The 19,857-nt window shown below is 41.4% G+C and overlaps 3 protein-coding genes and 1 long non-coding RNA gene across 9 annotated transcripts; 3 read left to right on the forward strand and 1 right to left on the reverse strand.

The window, feature by feature from the left end:
* The first annotated feature begins 335 nt into the window (after nucleotides 1-335).
* LOC119022554 (cysteine sulfinic acid decarboxylase-like) lies at nucleotides 336-6,578 on the forward strand. 2 transcript variants are annotated; one of them, XM_037103531.1, is made up of 15 exons: nucleotides 336-495; nucleotides 1,721-1,874; nucleotides 1,973-2,118; nucleotides 2,208-2,334; nucleotides 2,427-2,517; nucleotides 3,878-4,100; nucleotides 4,209-4,288; nucleotides 4,542-4,596; nucleotides 4,755-4,871; nucleotides 4,998-5,062; nucleotides 5,176-5,257; nucleotides 5,348-5,547; nucleotides 5,754-5,805; nucleotides 5,902-5,991; nucleotides 6,151-6,578. In XM_037103531.1, the coding sequence occupies exons 2-15, from the start codon at nucleotides 1,850-1,852 to the stop codon at nucleotides 6,322-6,324; spliced, it is 1,527 nt and encodes a 508-aa protein (XP_036959426.1). In that variant the 5' UTR covers nucleotides 336-495; nucleotides 1,721-1,849; the 3' UTR covers nucleotides 6,325-6,578. The 2 variants fall into 2 exon arrangements, with proteins under 2 accessions (XP_036959426.1, XP_036959425.1); XM_037103530.1 differs by lacking the exon at nucleotides 336-495 and having other exon boundaries at nucleotides 900-1,874.
* Nucleotides 4,295-19,702, forward strand: csad (cysteine sulfinic acid decarboxylase). Of its 4 annotated transcripts, none has more exons than XM_037103527.1 (14): nucleotides 15,474-15,653; nucleotides 15,741-15,886; nucleotides 15,976-16,102; nucleotides 16,195-16,285; nucleotides 16,915-17,137; nucleotides 17,266-17,345; nucleotides 17,656-17,710; nucleotides 17,869-17,985; nucleotides 18,112-18,176; nucleotides 18,288-18,369; nucleotides 18,460-18,659; nucleotides 18,866-18,917; nucleotides 19,014-19,103; nucleotides 19,263-19,682. In XM_037103527.1, exons 1-14 carry the CDS (start codon nucleotides 15,629-15,631, stop codon nucleotides 19,434-19,436), a joined length of 1,527 nt encoding a protein of 508 aa, XP_036959422.1. In that variant the 5' UTR covers nucleotides 15,474-15,628; the 3' UTR covers nucleotides 19,437-19,682. The 4 variants fall into 4 exon arrangements, with proteins under 4 accessions (XP_036959424.1, XP_036959423.1, XP_036959422.1 ...); XM_037103525.1 differs by having other exon boundaries at nucleotides 15,738-15,886; nucleotides 19,263-19,681; XM_037103529.1 differs by lacking the exons at nucleotides 15,474-15,653; nucleotides 15,741-15,886; nucleotides 15,976-16,102; ... (1 more) ...; nucleotides 16,915-17,137; nucleotides 17,266-17,345 and adding an exon at nucleotides 4,295-4,494 and having other exon boundaries at nucleotides 17,609-17,710; nucleotides 19,263-19,702.
* Nucleotides 6,362-9,324, reverse strand: LOC119022561. The gene is made up of 2 exons (XR_005075975.1): nucleotides 9,250-9,324; nucleotides 6,362-7,326 (listed from the first exon to the last, which is right to left on the reverse strand). It is a non-coding gene; the product is annotated as an uncharacterized LOC119022561 (long non-coding RNA).
* Nucleotides 12,194-14,664, forward strand: zgc:174906 (uncharacterized protein LOC571548 homolog). Of its 2 annotated transcripts, none has more exons than XM_037103546.1 (4): nucleotides 12,194-12,345; nucleotides 13,188-13,528; nucleotides 13,619-13,690; nucleotides 13,781-14,664. In XM_037103546.1, the coding sequence occupies exons 2-4, from the start codon at nucleotides 13,213-13,215 to the stop codon at nucleotides 14,059-14,061; spliced, it is 669 nt and encodes a 222-aa protein (XP_036959441.1). In that variant the 5' UTR covers nucleotides 12,194-12,345; nucleotides 13,188-13,212; the 3' UTR covers nucleotides 14,062-14,664. The 2 variants fall into 2 exon arrangements, with proteins under 2 accessions (XP_036959441.1, XP_036959439.1); XM_037103544.1 differs by having other exon boundaries at nucleotides 12,196-12,345; nucleotides 13,616-13,690.
* Nucleotides 19,703-19,857: the final 155 nt, after the last annotated feature.

The following is a 19,857-nucleotide window of genomic DNA, read 5'->3' on the forward strand; positions in this document are numbered from 1 at the left end:
TGTCATATTGTTTTGAAGTCCTGGAACTAAAACAAAAAAGGATCATGACATATAAAATCAATAATAAATCCAGTGATACAATGCAATACATTTCTGGGTTAAGGGTTATATTTACGTGTGTGTGCAAAGTATTTATTCATTCATTCATTCATTCATTTATTACACAACCACAGAAGTCGCTTGTTTGGGGCTTGTTTTCATAGACCCACTTGCTTGTTTCTCTCGCTAGATCTGGCAACACTGGTGGCCCCGGTGTTTGTGCTGATGGAGACTGAGGTCCTGAGAGGGCTGCGGCAGCTGGTCGGCTGGACGGAGGGTGACAGTCTCTTCTGCCCCGGAAGTTCTACCTCTAACATGTTCGCCATGAACCTCGCACGCTACCGACTCTTCCCAGAGGTCAGAAGCCGGGGACTGTGGGGTCTCCCACGGCTAACCGTGTTGACATCTTCAGAGGTCAGACTGCGTCACTGAGGGATCGATAACAAACTGAATCAGGTAAGGGATAATGCCCGACAAGGCGTCCATCATTAGGAATTAGAGGACGACGCGGAGGCCTTAGAACGGTTGCCTCCGCTAAATCCATTTATTCCTGATGATGGACACCTCGAAGGGCATTATCCATGGTCAAGTGACCATGGCATACCATGGCATACCATGGTCACTTGCCAAATAAAATAAATTAAGACCACTACTTTATATTTTCATGTGTTTTACAATCAAAATATGAAGTTATTCAGAAGCAGTAACTTAGTATTCATGGTAACGCCCCGGGGTTTGACTAATACCTGGAACAATCTGCACCCTACCATGAGTTTTTTATGCAATGGAAACGTTGTTCACTCCTCCAAAAAATAGGACGGACCTGAGATACGACTTGGTTACGGGAGATATTCTAGTCCGCTCAGCGATGAGCCAGAAAGCTAGCGCTATGCTAGCAAGATTCAAGGTCAATAACATTGCGTGCAGTTGACAGTCAGTATAATTTTATAGTATGTTTAACAACAAGACTAGCTAGCTAACCAGTCATGTCATTGTCCTCAAATCAATATCAAGAGTTTCACGAACAAATGACCGGCCGTGTGTAACATTAACATTACTGTGGCCGCAGCCTGAAGTAGAGAGATGAACAGCGAACGGGATGTGAGACTATTGGCTTTTGTGATACGAAGTAGCAGGAGGTTCAGAGGGGAAGTGTACTTTCTGCAGCTTGTGTGTTACAGTCGCCATTCTGTGGTGTTCAGAGTTTAAGGCGCTGAAGGACTGACGGACTACACTGGGTGTTTTTTTCATCTTGTATTTGATTTAATTCTCCCGGTGTTAACTTCTTGTGCCGTTTCTCTCTTTTCTTCGCACTTTCTCTTTCTTCAGCTGCATCCCAGTCAACAAAGTTGTCATATTCTCCAAATAGGTTAAAAGAAATGCTGAAGTCACTCATCATTGTTAGTTTGTTGCCCTGTTGCAATAAATTGTCAACAGAGGCTTTGACTGCGTTCCCGTTGCTATGGTCACTCATTTCAGAGACAGGCTGATACTCTAGCCAGCGCATTAATTTAGAACAGTGAACAGACAGTTTGACTGGAACTACTTAGTAGTAGGTGTCCATGTATCAGGGATTAGTGGACACCCTGCAGCCAATCAGAATCAAGTATTCCCCCAGACCATAGTATAAGTGATGTTTCTGCCACTCTCTGCGTCATTTAACACATCTGTGTTTAAGTAGGACAAAGGTCGGCTCCCTCCCTCTACCTGCCACTCCGTGCCTCTGCTTTGCAGCTATTTGCAGCTCTCTCCTCATCTTCCCAGCCAAATTCAAGTGGCAGAGATTCACTGACTGATCAAAACTGTGAACATGGCAAACATGCTCCAATGCTCATGTAAGTATGAAATGTTCTACATGTCTGTTCTTGTTTGTAACATAACTTTTTGAAAGTAGTGTTTCTTCATGCATTTAACTGTTGTGTTGTGTCAGCAGCAGATGGACAGGCTGATGAGCAAGTGGGTTTCCGTGACTTGAATGAGCCTCTCATTGATCACTCAGAGGGCCAACTCTTCCTGAGCAAAGCCTTCAAGATTATTGTGGAGGAGGTGCTCTGCAAGGGCACAGACATCTCACAAAAGGTCTCTAGTGAAGCCTGAAATCATAATGGTGTCAGATTGCAGTGAAACATCTGAAAGAAACTCATTATGAATGTTTTTCCTTTCTGCAGGTTTGTGAGTGGAAGGATCCAGAGGAGCTGGCTCGGCTGCTGGATCTGGAGCTGAGGGCAACAGGGGAGCCACAACACAAGCTCCTGGAGAGAGTCAGCGATGTGGCCAATTACAGCATCAAGACAAGTGAGACGGCCAGGGACAGCAGAGGCAGTGAAGTGGATTGAATAGAAATTAAACCATATATCATTATGAGACTTTTTTCTCGTTTGTTTCAGGTCACCCACGATTTTTCAATCAGCTGTATGGTGGGGTGGATTATCACGCATTAGCTGGAAGATTTCTCACTGAGGCCCTCAACACCAACCTGTAAGAATCAACAGAATAGTAATGCAAAAAGATAAAATAATGAAAATTAAAAAATTGCTGGACAAGCTTACCATTGTGATCCCAACCGGGACTCCTGACCCCCACCAGGTGTCACCAGAGCTTCAGGGGCTTTGTGAGGCCTCCTTGACTTTAAGGAATGTAACAAAACCTTTTCTTTAAACAGATGGCAGACTTGTATCTTCTAATTTAAGGATAAGGGCTCAATGACGTCCTGAACACAATCTGTTCACAGAGCCTTCACGCTCTGCTAAACTATGTCCAGCATTAGGAAACAGGACAGCCAAAACCAAAGAGGTAGTACAAGAACGACAGAACATCTGGGAGAAGAAAACACTGAATCTTGAAATCTGAAAAAAAAAACCCAAACAAATAATAATAAGTTGTTTAAAGAAACATAATACAGACCAAATTGTATCAAGAGTTCCTAAAACATCGGGATAAAAACACATCTGCTGCAATATTTACAGTAAACAAAAATCATTCACTTTACACAAACAGTTGTGTTGTCACTATGTGGGTTATTACACATGTCTCTACTGTTATTATTGTGCCTTGAATATAATGTGAATATAATATGAAATCTGTCACCTAGTCAGGAGTCATCAGTTTCCTCTGCAGTTTAGAGGAAAATATTGTGCTTTTTACTGCACAACATTTATTTGAAAGTTGTGGTTACTAATTACTTTTCAGTTTAAGGGTTTACCCGCAAAACATCTAACAGTATATGATGCATTGTTTTACTAGTAAGCTGACTAATTTTTATTACGTATCTTTAATTGTCTCGTGAAATGTGTCTCTGCACACATATATACATATATATATATATATATATATATATATATATATATATATATATATATATATATATATATATATATATATATATATATACATATATATATATACATATATATATATATATATATATATATACATATATATATATACATATATATATATATATATATATATATATATATATATATATATATATATATATATATATATATATACATATATACATATATATATATATATATATATATATATATATATACATATATATATATATATACATATATATATATATATATATACATATATATATATATATATATATATATATATATATATATATATATATATAATTTTTTTTTATTTATTTTTTTTTAGAGAATATTGTTTTTTGCTTTTACTTGTAATGGAGTACTTTAAGATTAGGGTAATGTCACTTTAATTTAAGCAAAAGATCTGAGTACTTGTGTAATGTGTAATTAAATGTGCCGCAGTAGGAAATACAACATTGAAAATGATCTGGCATTTTGTGTGTAAACTGCAGCTTCACATATGAGGTGGCCCCGGTGTTTGTGCTGATGGAGACTGAGGTCCTGAGAGGGCTGCGGCAGCTGGTCGGCTGGACGGAGGGTGACGGTCTCTTCTGCCCCGGAGGTTCTACCTCTAACATGTTTGCCATGAACCTCGCACGCTACCGACTCTTCCCAGAGGTCAAAGGCCGGGGACTGTGGGGTCTCCCACGACTAACCTTGTTTACATCTTCAGAGGTCAGACTGCGTCACTGAGGGATCGATAACAAACAGAGGTGTTTACTGAGGATCAGACAGTAGTTTATTTGTTGTCTCTAAAAGATGCATTCATGTGTTTTTCTCTAGAGCCATTACTCTGTGAAGAAGGGTGCTGCCTACCTGGGCATTGGGACCGACAATGTCATTGTGGTGAAAGTGGATGATGGGTAATGTTCTTTATAAGAGCTGAAACAACTGATAAGATCATTAGTTTTCCTAATCAGTTCATTATTCAAGTCATTTATCAAGCACAATGTCTACAAAAAGTTTTAATTCAGTCATCATCTACTCACCCTCATGCTGATGGAAAGTGAGGTGAAGTTTTGTGCTATTTACTATGAATCTCTGGCTTCTATACATTCAAAAACAAAAGTTCCTCATCATTTTAAACTTTCATCTGTGTTCACTCATATTCTTTAGAGGCCGCATGATTCCAGAGGACCTGGATGAAAAGATCACGCTGGCAAAATCTCAGGTAAACTCACGGACGTTTAGTGAGTCTTGTTATATGTCACATTTGGGTCACTTCAGTTGGAGTTTCGCGTACTTATCCATGAGATAACAGCACAAAGAACAGACTGCAAGAAAACTGGGTTCACTCTCAGTTTATTTCTTTATTTCTGTTTTTTTCAGGGTACGGTGCCGTTCCTTGTAAGCTGCACATCAGGGACCACAGTGCAGGGTGCGTTTGACCCACTGGACCGCATAGCGGATGTCTGTGAAAAACACAAGCTGTGGATGCATGTAGACGTGAGTCCTCCTGAGGAAACTAGTCAATTTTCTGTTGACCAGCCAGGTCTTTTTTTAAGCTTCTCTAATTGTGTTTGTTAAAACTTTAGAGCATGCAGAGTATTGTCTGTTTTGTTGTGTTTTCAGGCTGCCTGGGGAGGGAGCGTGCTGTTTTCCAAGCAACACAGACATCTGATGAAAGGAGTTGACAGGTATTAATATGTCTGTTTTATCACATGGAGGCAACATATTGAGAGGTGATACAGACAATACAGTTATTTACGTTTATTTTGTGTATGATTTAATGTTTCCTGTGTGTGACAAGAGCAAATTCAGTGGGCTGGAATCCACACAAGATGCTTCTTGCTGGCCTGCAGTGTTCTGTCCTGCTGCTACAGGATACAACGGTCTGAGGCCACAGAATTATCTGATATACAGTGTAAAAGTTTAACTTTTTAAAAATCTTTAACAATCTTTTAACTTCTGCACATCCTCAGAACTTGTTGAAGCGGTGCCACTGCGCCAACGCCTCGTATCTGTTCCAGCAGGACAAATTCTATGATGTGAATCTGGACGTCGGGGATAAGTCTGTGCAGTGCAGCCGCAAGGTGGACTGTCTGAAGTTGTGGTTGATGTGGAAAGCTGTTGGCTCTGCTGGCTTGGAAGAGCGTGTAGACAAAGCTTTTATCCATGTGAAGTAAGAATGGCATGCAGCCGTAGGGAACCATTCTAATTTATGAGCTAATTAGGTATTTAGAGGCTTCATTTTTGTCAACATAACATACAGGGAAAAGGAAAGTTTTTATCACAGAATCCAATCTAATACAGCAAGATAAAATCTGAAGTTTTCGATAAAAAGCAGAAAAAACTTGGAGAATAAGTAAAAGCTGAACTCTCCTGCAGGTATCTGGTTGAGGAAATGAAGAAAAGAGAAGGGTTTCAGCTTTTGCGTGAGGTGAGGATGCAGTGTATCTCAAACATGCTGAGAAAGATGAGTTGTTTATCCCTGCTAAATAATTGATTACTTGTCTGTATTTGTCTCCATGTGCAGCCAGAGTTTGTGAATGTTTGCTTCTGGTTTATACCACCCAGTATGAGGGGGAAGGAAGGACATGCAGATTACCAGGAGAGACTAGCAAAAGTAAGTTTCTGTTTCACATCAGTGGATGGGGAAAAGACTGAAGACTGAGATTTTAATTCATTCCCTCATTAAGCAGCCAGACCAACTTCTTAATTATTTGTAGTTTTCATGCTTTGTTAAAAACATGGAGGCCACCTTCCTTTTCTTTCTTGTTAACAGGTAGCTCCAGTGATCAAGGAACGCATGGTGAAACAGGGCACTATAATGGTGGGCTACCAACCTTTGGGAAACAAGGTCAACTTTTTCCGTATGGTTGCTTTCTCACCGCTACTTTCCAAGAAAGACATGGACTTCTTCCTGGATGAAATTGAAAGACAGGGAAACGACTTGTGAACAAACTTAACTCATGGCTGTATACCTCGTATATCTAAATATCAAGGGTGTGGATTAATCCTGCTATCATGGCGTCACAGACTGTAACAACCTCACTGTATTAACTCCATAATGTGTATTCTAGATTTACACAGCTGTCATAATGAGATACTAATTTCCAAATTCAGAGGAACATGGACCAATATATGAATGAATAAATGAATGAATGAATCAATGAATTAATGAATAAAGAGGACCTTTATTTTAAAGGTGAATACAAAGTATTGTTCTTCTTTAAACTATTTTTGCTATTATGCGTACATTGTGATGCTGATGCTGAAATCATATATTGTGCAGCCCTTATATACAAAATGTTCGTACATATGTAACGCAGGCTGGATAGCTTCCATTTATCAATTACATCAGTGCAGTGATTCAATACACTTCACTTGTAATTTAAAAAACAGAAATAATTCCAAGTGTGGGATAACATTGTGACATCCATGATAGGCCAGTATCGGGCTCTAAATAGGCCTTCAAGTTAATATCTGTGAAAATGTTAAATTTACTTGAACTTTTAATACTTAAGTACACGTAATATCTAATAATAATTAAACCCTAGGACTGCAATTCATTTTACAGAGAATGTAGTCTATAAAATATCAGAAATTGGTAAAAAAAAAAAAAAAAAATCCTTTTGGAATTCCTTTTTCCAGTATTGTTTCCAATAATGTGACCAACAGGAGCAAAGAAAGATCTTTATTGAACCAAGTTAGTCAATTTCTGCTTGAAAAATTACTGTAATCATGAATGAAACAGTTATGAGTGTAGTTGCAGATTAACTTCCAGGCGGTTTAAATCATCAACTATCTGCTTCCCAGCAGCTCCTCAGCACCACAGCTCCCTCACAACTATGGCCGCCAATGTGGGTCAGTCCGCTTGGGTCACATGAAACAGCGTCTGGCCAATCAGCGCTGTCCCCGGTGAGCACTTCCGGCGGCGTTTCCTGTCAGTGTTTATAAACTGGGGAAAAATTGGAAGTGCGACAAGAAATAATAATCCACAAAACTCTTAAAAGCGAAAGGTAAGCAGTTGGTTTTCAAACAGCTTTCTGTTGCGATTCCTTAACTGTTTTCTAATCCAGTAGTGGTGTGTTTTTAGCTGCTGTAGCCGAGGAGGGAGGCGTTATTTTGTAGTTGGCGCCGAGCTGCACTGCCTGGCTGTTGTTGTGTTGTCTGGGTCGGGGGGTGGGGGTCAGTCACACAAGTGTTGTCCCAAAAGCCAACTACTGGCTAGCCAGCACCTTTCTAATGGAATAAAACGCTTTGAGGACAAGTTGCTAAGTTAGCTAGCTCACCACTGCTGACTGCAGCATTTCATAGACCAGTGTTAGGATTCATACATTTTAATTTTGACTGTCTGAGCATAGTGTGACCACTGTGACCAGGCACTATGCACTTGTGACCGTGTGACCTTGTGCCCTGCACTGATGATCCACTTTACCATAAATTACTGTGCACAAACACCTGTCTATTTCATGCATCTGTTTTTGAGTCCAAGGCGTTGTGACTGTCACTGCCAGGCACTAGCACACTGTCGATTAAAAGTGTGAAGCCTAAGATGCTGTCCTTTAATTGCTATGTGCCAATGAGCCAGTTTGCTCAGAGTCATTGAGGTGAGCTTCAGGGAGTCAGCCGAGAAACTAAAACAAGAGCAGATGCGCATGTGAAGATGAGCATGAACAGGCAGACAGGAGAGGGACGTTTTTTTCTCAACAGGGTGTTGTCTCCAGGAAACGCAGGTGTCATGTTGCCAAGGAGCTGGGACCAGCTCGTGCACCCACGATGGGAGGGCTAAAGTCTAAACCATGGTTCCTCCCCACCTTTTTTGACCTGTTTGACCAATGAAAGTTCCATCCATCCATCCATCATCTGTACACATTATACGTCGCGGGGACCAATGAAAGTTATTCACCTTATCTATTTGCTTCAACCAATGAGAAATTCTGCATCTTTTGTAACTCAAAAGATAAAATACATTGCAGACTGAAATTGTGCATCTTTTTCTGGGCGATTAGTTGCAGTTAACAGCTTGCTGCCTGTGATTTTTCAAACAGAGAAAGTCTTTGATATCAAGCTTTACTTAATGATACAATTCCAAATAAATGGTAAACAGTATGTCGTAGTTTGACTTCTCTCAAATAAACGAACACTCCTGACACCAGACATCAGAGCCTCATGCTTACAAATGAGAGATGTTCAATTTAAAGATTAATTTCATGGAAGCAAGCACTACTTAGTGTTTTTTGAATGATATTGTTTGTGTACTGGCAAAGGTTCTGTGTTTGGTCTGTATTTATCTCATATGTATTTTTGCTTGCAGCATATTTCATTGTTATTACAGATAACACTGCAATAATCACAGTGCTCCCTGTGGTGTATTCTCTGAGATAATCAGTGAGTAATGTGCATTTTATCTTTGTTTGCCTTACTGCTAGGAATTTGTTCTCATACCAAACTATCTAACTCTTTGTGTCTTTCCGTAATATCCATGGTGACCATACAGCCAAAAAAGTGTCCATTTTCAGCAAAACAATATTTTATTTTACATTGCATCATAACACCTATATGAGATTAACATAATAATATATTGTTATTATTATACTTTTATATTTTGGTAAATGTCATTTAGTATATGTCATCATAGTATTCTCTTAGATTTCTTTAATCCATAGTATTGTAATAGTACTATATCGAGTTTGTATTTTACATATACTTTGCATATACTATTTTGTATGCTTTACTCGTAATTCATACCTGTGTTGTAAAAAGTATCCAAAAGGCAAGATATTATGTTGAGATATTACTTTGATATTACTCCATTACTTTCGAGTGAAGATGACGTGCTCGTCGGAAGCAGCAGCAACACAACGCACAGGTGCCACACCTGGTGAGACGCAGGACGCCAAGAAGATCCATAACATCAGGCAGTAGATGAAGGCACTGAAGTCCCACTACAAGGTGGCAGAAGAAGAGGAATGCATTGGCCTAGCCCATATATGTGCGTCCTTTGAAAAAAGATCAGGGTTCTCCGCTGGGTGGAGTGGCATTGGAGGTGCGTCATGAGAGGGCACGCAAACAAGCTGCCTTTATCTCCAACCCTTTGAAGTTCACCAAGGACCTGCTGGGTCAAAAGCACAGTGGGAAACTTGCCAGGAAGACTTCGACCATTGAGGTGAAGGTCCTCTTCAGCGCCATTTCCAAACAGCTGTGCAACTACCTGATTAAGAATGCCTACATCGACACATGGGTCCAGAGGGGTGGACTCTCAGGAATGTCAGGCTGTGTGGAGCACACCAGCGTGGTGACACAGCTAATTCAGGAGGCCAGAAAGAACAAAGGCAACCTGTCAGTGCTATGGCAGGATCTAGAAAACGCATTTGGGTATATTCCACACAAGCTAGTCCAGCTCACTCTCCACCAGCACCAGCAGGTGTAGAGATCTCATTGCTGATTATTACAACAACTTCAGCATGAAGGTTTCTTCAGGAGCATTCACATCAAGCTGGCACAATGTGGAGATCAGCATCATCACTGGATGTACCATCTCTGTGACTCTGTTCTCCCTAGCCATGAACAGGCTCACCAAGTCTGCTGAGCCAGAGTGCAGAGGGCCCCGAAAGAAGACCGGACATAGGCAACCACCCATCAGGGCATTTGCGGATGACCTTACAGTCACAACCAAATCAGTCACAGGATGCCGGTGGATCCTGAAACCACTCGAAAAGGTCGTGGAGTGGGCCTGGATGCGTTTCAGACCAGCCAAATTAAGATCTATGGTGCTGAGGAAAGGAAGGGTGGAGGACAAGATCCGGTTTAACATCGCAGGCGCGGCCATTCCAACCATCATAGAGCAGCTAGTCAAGAACTTGGTCAAGGTTTTTGACAGCACCTTGAGAGATACAACATCCTTCCAATCAACCTGCTCTGTGCTGGATGGCTGGCTGAAATCTTTGGACAAGTACGGCCTACCTGGTAAGTTCAAAGCCTGGATCTATCAGCATGGCATTCTTCCCAGGATCCTGTGGCCCCTTCTCGTCTATACTGTCCCAATCACCACAGTTGAGTCCCTAGAGAGGAAGGTCAGTAGCCATCTGCGAAGATGGCTTGGCCTACCCAAGAGCTTGAGCAGCATCGCACTCTATGGGTGCAACAACTAGCTGTAACATCCCTTGAAATCCTTGGAGGAGGAATTAAAGGTATCTAGAACAAGAGAAGTGGTGCAGTACAAAGACTCAAATGAAGCAAGGCTCTGTTACAGGAGCCTGGTCGGTGTGGTCACTTGTGGCCAAGCTGGGCTTGGATCCTTTCCAACTCCCCAGTTGAACACCAAAGGGAAGGAAAGGCAGCGCCTTGTTCAGGAGGAGATGAGAGCAGCAGTGGAGGAGTCAAGATCCTGCAAGACAGTGGGGATGAAACAACAGGGAGCCTGGACCAGATGGGAGAACAAGCAGCCCGTCCAACCTGCACACATGAGGCATAGCAGAGACACCGGCATGCCCCCTGTGCTCCAAGCAAGAAACCTTGGAACACATCCTCAGCTGCTGCACTAGGGCCCTTGGAGATGGCCGGTATAGATGGAGGCATGATCAAGTCCTCAAGAACATTGCTGAAGCCGTCAGTGCAGGACTTGTGTGGGCAAAGCAGTTCCGACCCTCCAAAAGATCAATCGCCTTTGTCTGAGCTGGGGCTCAGTCAACCCCTGCCAGAAGAGCTCCAGCAGGTATCCTGACCTCTGTGAAAGACTGGCAGCTGTTGGTGGACCTCAAGCGACAGCTGAAGTTTCCCAGCCACATCGCAGCAACTACCTTTTGACCTGACATCATCCGAATCCACCAATCAAACTGTGCTATTGGAGCTGATAGGTCCGTTGGCAGACCACCTGGAAGAAGCCTTCGAAAGAAAGCTCTCCAAGTATGCAGGACTGGTTAGCCACTGTCAGCAGGCTGGTTGGAGAATGAAATGCCTCCCAGTGGAGGCCAGATGTAGAGGTTTTGCAGTCCGTTCTTTGGCCAGTGCCTTTAGCACATTGGGCATCAAGGGAGAGAGGAGAAGGAAAGCCATCCGCAGTGCTACTGAAGCGGCAGAGAGGGCCTCAAGATAGCTGTGGCTTAAAAGAGGAGAGTCATGGCGGCATGGTAGCTAGGCCATCTGGACACAAGCTGGGGCCTGATCAGCCCTGGCTGGGTCACCTGGAGGAGGGCGTATGATGGGTGTTGATAGGCCCGAAACACCTGATGATTCCAGAAACATCACTGACGATGTGTCAAGACAGGCATCAGTAGATTGTACAGTGGTAAAGGTGAAGGTCTGAAAATATCTGATATTAAATGTATTAACCATCAAAAGTGAAAGCAAATTTAACATATTTACTTGTATATAATGGTGGAAAGAGTACTGAAAATCTCTACACGTAAATGCACTTACTTACATGCCATCACTGATACCTATAGCTATTTATTTCATTGTGCATGTAGCTTTTTCAGTCACCTCCCTGATTTCTTCTGATCGTCTGGTCTCATATTCTCATATTATTTACTCATGTAAATGATTCAGGTATTCAGGCAAGTATTTTCTTTTCCCTACCACTCAGTCTGCCTCTGTGAATTTACCAACAGAGATCAATAAAGTCTCATCTTACATTAATTTAAACTTTGTGTAAGGACAATTTTTCTTATCCATGAGCTCTTCTTCATCGAGCTGCTTCTCACGATTAAGTACCTTGTGTAATAATTTCCACCAGATGGCACCAAATCCTCACAGCTACGTCAGACCACTGCAGTTAAACCCTCCGTCCGCTGGAGGGAAGCACACAGACGTAAACACCAAGACTTCAGTCCGAAGGAAAGAAGAAACAGCGGCGGGAGGAGAGAAGTCTGTGATCAGGGCCATGTAAACAGAGGGAAAGAGCTCTCTCTGTCTGCAAAAAGCAGCGTTTGTCGATTTTTTTTTTTTGTTACTCCAGATGTTGTTACAGTTTATGGTAAGAGAATCTTATAGTAATGCGTTGTGTTTGTCAAAGTCGTATGTGGTGTGAGGGAGAGACAGAGTGAGATGCAGTGCAGGCAGGAAACAAGGAAGTCCAGACATTAACACAGACATACTGAGATCGTGTAGTTTCATTATGTTAAAAAACGTTACCTCAGAATAACAAAATTAAACACATGGATTTAAGATTATCTGAGGAATATTAGTTTAATCATAGTTTACAGGAGTCGGTCTATCCTTCAACTTTGATAGACAATTATCTATCCAATCAATCTATTTCCATTATCTATTTAATCTGTAAATTAGTGGTATAATCCAGAGTTTTTCATTTCATTTCCTTCCTTATTTTTTCATGATCTAAATGTGCTTTGGCAACACACAATATCATGCCAATAAAGCCTCGTGAATCGAACTGAACTGACAATAATGTGTTTTGAAGAGAGGGCTGTGGCCAACACTTCAAAAATAAGATAGATCAAATAAGAAAACAATCAGTTATTCCTTTAACTATACATTTTTGTGCTCTTTACAGTTTGTCAACATGAGTCCAAGATAGGCAGCAACTCATTTACATGGTTGCAGACGTAAAACAAAACACATGATTATGGTATAACAGGGAAATAATCATAATAATTGTTTGTTTATTTATTGGAATAAAGTTAATCAAATGAAATGTATCGAGTCTAAAAATATAGGCACTTATAAATTATGCTTACAGCAACAGCAAAATATCACGGTATGCAGTAATGAAGCGTCTCCAAGAAAATAACAGTTTTATTGAACTGCCACATTGCATTGGTTACCAACTTTCTCCGATATGATTGTTATTTTCTTCAGGAGCTGATTTAAGTGTCGCCCAGTCATGGCTGAGGAACCAGCAGCAGAAATCCGGCTCCTCAAAGGCCAGAAGGCCAAGCTCATTGAAATTCTAAGTGCCGATGCCGACTTTGTCCTGCAGCATGCGGACTCTCGCTGTCTGCTGTCTCCTCAAGGCTACCAGCAGGTGAAAGCTTGCCGTGTTCCCGGCGAGAAGGTGACCGAGCTGCTCGATCACGTCCTCCAGAGAGGGCCTGAAGCAGCACACGGCCTGCTGGAACTACTGAAGGACCAGGCCCTGCAGGAAACCTTCCCCATGCTTTGCTTTGTGAAGGATCTGCAAGTCAACACGCTCTCGTCAGGTAGAACAAAGTCTGCTCCGTATGCTCTTATTGTAAAAGGGTGTTAGACTTCCATGTTAAAGATGAACATTTTTTCTGTTTACAAAGAAGAAACATCAAGAAAGAGACGAGCAGCCTCTGATTCACAAGTGGACATTTCATCCAAACAGATCTGCAGGAATGGTGAGTCACACTACACTCTAATAATAATAATCCTCTATAATCAATTTATACAGCGCCACCCTTGTTATCTGCCTCTGTCTCATTTCACAGGCTCTCGCTTGGTGAAGGAGAAGCAGCTGATGACCGTGGCTCGTAACTTTGGTAAGTCGTGGAGGGAGATCGGCCGACTGGTTCTGAACGTCCCCTCTGTGAAGCTGGAGCAGATAGAAGAGGACCATTCTCTCCATGTGGAGCGGGTGTTTGCCATGCTGCGTTACTGGAGGGCCTGCCAGAGGGAAAAAGCCACTGCTGCTCACCTGCACTCCCTGCTCAGTCAGGATGACTGGGCACTGCCACCCGAAAGCATCAACTTCCTGTTGGAGATGGACTGAGGCTTTCACTGTGTGGTACCTGCTGAGACTGAAACCCGTTTTCTTTTTCTAGGAAAATAAGGGTACATTACATTTCTTGGAAAAACATCCTTGAAGACTTTACGACTTTATGGAAATTCACCGACAGCAACATTTTGCTCTGCTGAATAAAAGGTCTGTTCAAAGACAGTAATGTACCTTTACCATTATACTGGCTCTCCATGATCTTTATGGTCTGTAACTGCTTCATCCCTTTTTCAAGGGGTCGCGGGGGTTGTTGCTGGAGCCAACCCCAACTATCTCTGGGCAAAGGCAGGGTACACCCTGAATAAGTCGCTAGCTTATCACAGGGCCCTCAGTGATGGCATCTGCACGTCAGGAGCAATTTGGGATGCAGTATCTTGCTCAAGGACACTTCGACATGCAGCTCAGTTCAGCCTGGGGGAGTATAGTATTGATTTATGGTTTTTTTTATTAAGTGGGAAAACAGCTGAGCAATGCTCATTTCTTTGTTCTGTAAACACACGTGAGAAAGTAGCATTTGTTATTCCATGATAATGACATAAATAACTTGTGATATCGAGAAAACAAATAAACTGAACTTGTTTTCACAGAAAAAAATGAGGACATTTAATGTCCGACCCATGACTTCAAGGCTGCTATATGAGGTGGAATCATGTTTATATTTCATTAGTTTTATGCTCAAAAATTATTTTATCTCATATTAAGAAAATGTGATTTTATCTGTCTGTGCAGTAGTAGCAATCAGTTAATGAGCTTGAAGTATTTTTGAAGGAGAAAAAAAGATTCAATTCTCTAATTCCAGCTTCTTAGATGTGATCATTTCTTGTTTCTTAACTCCTCTATGACAGTGAACCGAATATTTTTGGATTGTGGTCAAAAGAAGACATCTAAAGACGTCATAATTCGCTTTGGAAAAAAATTAACTGACATTCCTGATAATCTTTTGACTTTTTATAGACCAAACAACCAATCGATTGAGCATGATTAATGCACGAATAATTGGCAGGTTATCAACAATGAAAATGAATGTCCGTTGCAGCGCTACTGTGCAGATGAGTAATCACAATAGATAATGCTGACATGTTCCCTACTGACCTACATATCTCTGTCTTAATTGGATTACGTGTTGGTGCCACACAAACCATGCGTGAAAGTCTGTTGAGATGGTGAGACAGGCAGTACTTGTGTGTTGTTTTGTATTATCACAACACCCTGAATAAAGTCTTTATATCAGTTTCTGCCATTTTCTCTGAAAAGTTCTAAGTAAATCTGATTTTTCAACAAGTTGAGATCCAACAAGAATTGTTAAATGAAATGCACAATACCATGTTTTATTCATGAGATAATCATGAATGTGAACCAAACTCTTGAATCAGGAGTTTGTACTTAATGTTGTGTAATGTTTCTGCCGCTCCCTGCGTCATTTAACACATCTATAATTAACTAGGACAAGGGTCGGCTCCCTCCCTCTCCGTGCCTCTGCTTTGCAGCTATTTGCAGCTCTCTCTTCGTCTTCCTAGCCAAATTAAAGAGGCAGAGATTCACTGACTGATCAAAAGTGAACATGGCAAACGTGCTCCAGTCCTCATGTAAGTATGAAACGCTCTACATGTCTGTTCTTGTTTGTGACATAACTTTGTGAAAGTGTTGCTTTGTGCATTCAACTGTGTCAGTAGCAGACGGGCAGGCTGAGGAGCAAGTGGGTCTCCGTGACTTGAATGAGCCTCTCATTGATCACTCAGAGGGCCAACTCTTCCTGAGCAAAGCCTTCAAGATTATTGTGGAGGAGGTGCTCTGCAAGGGCACAGACATCTCACAAAAGGTCTCTAGTGAAGCCTGAAATCATAATGGTGTCAGATTGCAGTGAAACATCTGAAAGAAACTCATTATGAATGTTTTTCCTTTCTGCAGGTTTGTGAGTGGAAGGATCCAGAGGAGCTGGCTCGGCTGCTGGATCTGGAGCTGAGGGCAACAGGGGAGCCACAACACAAGCTCCTGGAGAGAGTCAGCGATGTGGCCAAGTACAGCATCAAGACAAGTGAGACGGCCAGGGACAGCAGAGGCAGTGAAATGGATTGAATAGAAATTAAACAATCTATCATCATGAGACTTTTTTCTCGTTTGTTTCAGGTCACCCACGGTTTTTCAATCAGCAGTATGGTGGGGTGGATTATCACGCATTAGCTGGAAGATTTCTCACTGAGGCCCTCAACACCAACCTGTAAGAATCAACAGAATAGTAATGCAAAAAGATAAAATAAAGAAAATTTTAAAAATTCTGGACAAGCTTGCCATTGTGATCCCAACTGGGACTCCTGACCCCCACCAGGTGTCGCCAGAGCTTCAGGGGCTTTGTGAGGCCTCCTTGATTTTAAGGAATGTAACAAAACCTTTTCTTTAAACAGACGGCAGACTTGTATCTTCTAATTTAAGGATAAGGGCTCAATGACGTCCTGAACACAATCTGTTCACAGAGCCTTCACGCTCTGCTAAACTATGTCCAGCATTAGGAAACAGGACAGCCAAAACCAAAGAGGTAGTACAAGAACGACAGAACATCAGGGAGACGAAAACAGTGAGCTAACCAATTTTTATTAAGTATCTTTAATTGTCTCGAGAATTATCAATAACACTCTGAAATGAGTGTCTCTGTACACAACTAATACAAATACTAAAAAATCATAATATTTTTTTGATAATATTGTTTTGTGCTTTTACTTGAAATGGAGTACTTTAAGATTAGGGTAATGTCACAAACTTAAGTAAAAGATCTGAACTTGTGTAATTAAATGTGCCGCAGTAGGAAATACAACATTGAAAATGATCTGGCATTTTGTGTGTAAACTGCAGCTTCACATATGAGGTGGCCCCGGTGTTTGTGCTGATGGAGACTGAGGTCCTGAGAGGGCTGCGGCAGCTGGTCGGCTGGACGGAGGGTGACGGTCTCTTCTGCCCCGGAGGTTCTACCTCTAACATGTTCGCCATGAACCTCGCACGCTACCGACTCTTCCCAGAGGTCAAAAGCCGGGGACTGTGGGGTCTCCCACGACTAACCGTGTTGACATCTTCAGAGGTCAGACTGCGTCACTGAGTGATTGATAACAAACTGAGTCAGAGGTGTTTACTGAGGATCAGACAGTAGTTTATTTGTTGTCTCTACATAAATATGATTGAAAGATGCATTCATGTGTTTTTCTCTAGAGCCATTACTCTGTGAAGAAGGGTGCTGCCTACCTGGGCATTGGGACCGACAATGTCATTGTGGTGAAAGTGGATGATGGGTAATGTTCTTTATAAGAGCTGAAACAACTGATAAGATCATTAGTTTTCCTAATCAGTTCATTATTCAAGTCATTTATCAAGCACAAAGTCTACAAAAAGTTTTAATTCAGTCATCATCTACTCACCCTCATGCTGATGGAAAGTGGGGTGAAGTTTTTTTGGTCTACAAATTTTTGGAGTTTCACAGCAAAACAGTGTTGCAGTGGGACTTTTTTTGCTATTTATTATGAATCTCTGGCTTCTATACATTCAAAAACAAAAGTTCCTCATCATTTTAAACTTTCATCTGTGTTCACTCATATTCTTTAGAGGCCGCATGATTCCAGAGGACCTGGATGAAAAGATCACGCTGGCAAAATCTCAGGTAAACTCACGGACGTTTAGTGAGTCTTGTTATATGTCACATTTGGGTCACTTCAGTTGGATTTTCGCGTACTTATCCATGAGATAACAGCACAAAGAACAGACTGCAAGAAAACTGGGTACACTCTCAGTTTATTTCTTTATTTCTGTTTCTTTCAGGGTACGGTGCCGTTCCTTGTAAGCTGCACATCAGGGACCACAGTGCAGGGTGCGTTTGACCCACTGGACCGCATAGCGGATGTCTGTGAAAAACACAAGCTGTGGATGCATGTAGACGTGAGTCCTCCTGAGGAAACTAGTCAATTTTCTGTTGACCAGCCCGGTCTTTTTTTAAGCTTCTCTAATTGTGTTTGTTAAAACTTTAGAGCATGCAGAGTATTGTCTGTTTTGTTGTGTTTTCAGGCTGCCTGGGGAGGGAGCGTGCTGTTTTCCAAGCAACACAGACATCTGATGAAAGGAGTTGACAGGTATTAATATGTCTGTTTTATCATATGGAGGCAACATATTGAGAGGCGATACAGACAATACATTTTGTGTTTATTTTGTGTATGATTTAATGTTTCTCTGTGTGTGACAAGAGCAAATTCAGTGGGCTGGAATCCACACAAGATGCTTCTTGCCGGCCTGCAGTGTTCTGTCCTGCTGCTACAGGATACAACGGTCTGAGGCCACAGAATTATCTGATATACAGTGTAAAAGTTTAACTTTTTAAAAATCTTTAACAATCTTTTAACTTCTGCACATCCTCAGAACTTGTTGAAGCGGTGCCACTGCGCCAACGCCTCGTATCTGTTCCAGCAGGACAAATTCTATGATGTGAATCTGGACGTCGGGGATAAGTCTGTGCAATGCAGCCGCAAGGTGGACTGTCTGAAGTTGTGGTTGATGTGGAAAGCTGTTGGCTCTGCTGGCTTGGAAGAGCGTGTAGACAAAGCTTTTATCCATGTGAGGTAAGAATGGCATGCAGCCGTAGGGAACCATTCTAATTTATGAGCTAATTAGGTATTTAGAGGCTTCATTTTTGTCAATATAACATACAGGGAGAAGGAAAGTTTTTATCACAGAATCCAATCTAATACAGCATGATAAAATCTGAAGTTTTCGATAAAAAACAGAAAAAACTTGGAGAATAAGTAAAAGCTGAACTCTCCTGCAGGTATCTGGTTGAGGAAATGAAGAAAAGAGAAGGGTTTCAGCTTTTGCGTGAGGTGAGGATGCAGTGTATCTCAAACATGCTGAGAAAGATGAGTTGTTTATCCCTGCTAAATAATTGATTACTTGTCTGTATTTGTCTCCATGTGCAGCCAGAGTTTGTGAATGTTTGCTTCTGGTTTATACCACCCAGTATGAGGGGGAAGGAAGGACATGCAGATTACCAGGAGAGACTGGCAAAAGTAAGTTTCTGTTTCACATCAGTGGATGGGGAAAAGACTGAAGACTGAGATTTTAATTCATTCCCTCATTAAGCAGCCAGACCAACTTCTTAATTATTTGTAGTTTTCATGCTTTGTTAAAAACATGGAGGCCACCTTCCTTTTCTTTCTTCTTAACAGGTAGCTCCAGTGATCAAGGAACGCATGATGAAACAGGGCACTATGATGGTGGGCTACCAACCTTTGGGAAACAAGGTCAACTTTTTCCGTGTGATTGCTTTCTCACCGCTACTTTCCAAGAAAGACATGGACTTCTTCCTGGATGAAATTGAAAGACTGGGAAACGACTTGTGAACAAACTTAACTCATGGCTGTATACCTCGTATATCTAAATATCAAGGGTGTGGATTAATCCTGCTATCATGGCGTCACAGACTGTAACAACCTCACTGTATTAACTCCATAATGTGTATTCTAGATTTACACAGCTGTCTTAATGAGATACTAATTTCCAAATTTAGAGGAACATGGACCAATATATGAATGAATGAATGAATAAAGAGGGCCTTTATTTTAAAGGTGAATTAAAAGTATTGTTCTTCTTTAAACTAATTTTGCTATTATGCGTACATTGTGATGCTGATGCTGAAATCATATATTGTGCAGCCCTTATATACAAAATGTTCGTACATATGTAACGCAGACTGGATATTTTCTTTTAATCAATGAGTAATCAGTGCACTGATTCAATAAACTTCACTTGTAATTTAAAAAA

This window comes from Acanthopagrus latus, chromosome 7, assembly GCF_904848185.1.
Source record: "Acanthopagrus latus isolate v.2019 chromosome 7, fAcaLat1.1, whole genome shotgun sequence".
Taxonomy (NCBI): domain Eukaryota; kingdom Metazoa; phylum Chordata; class Actinopteri; order Spariformes; family Sparidae; genus Acanthopagrus; species Acanthopagrus latus.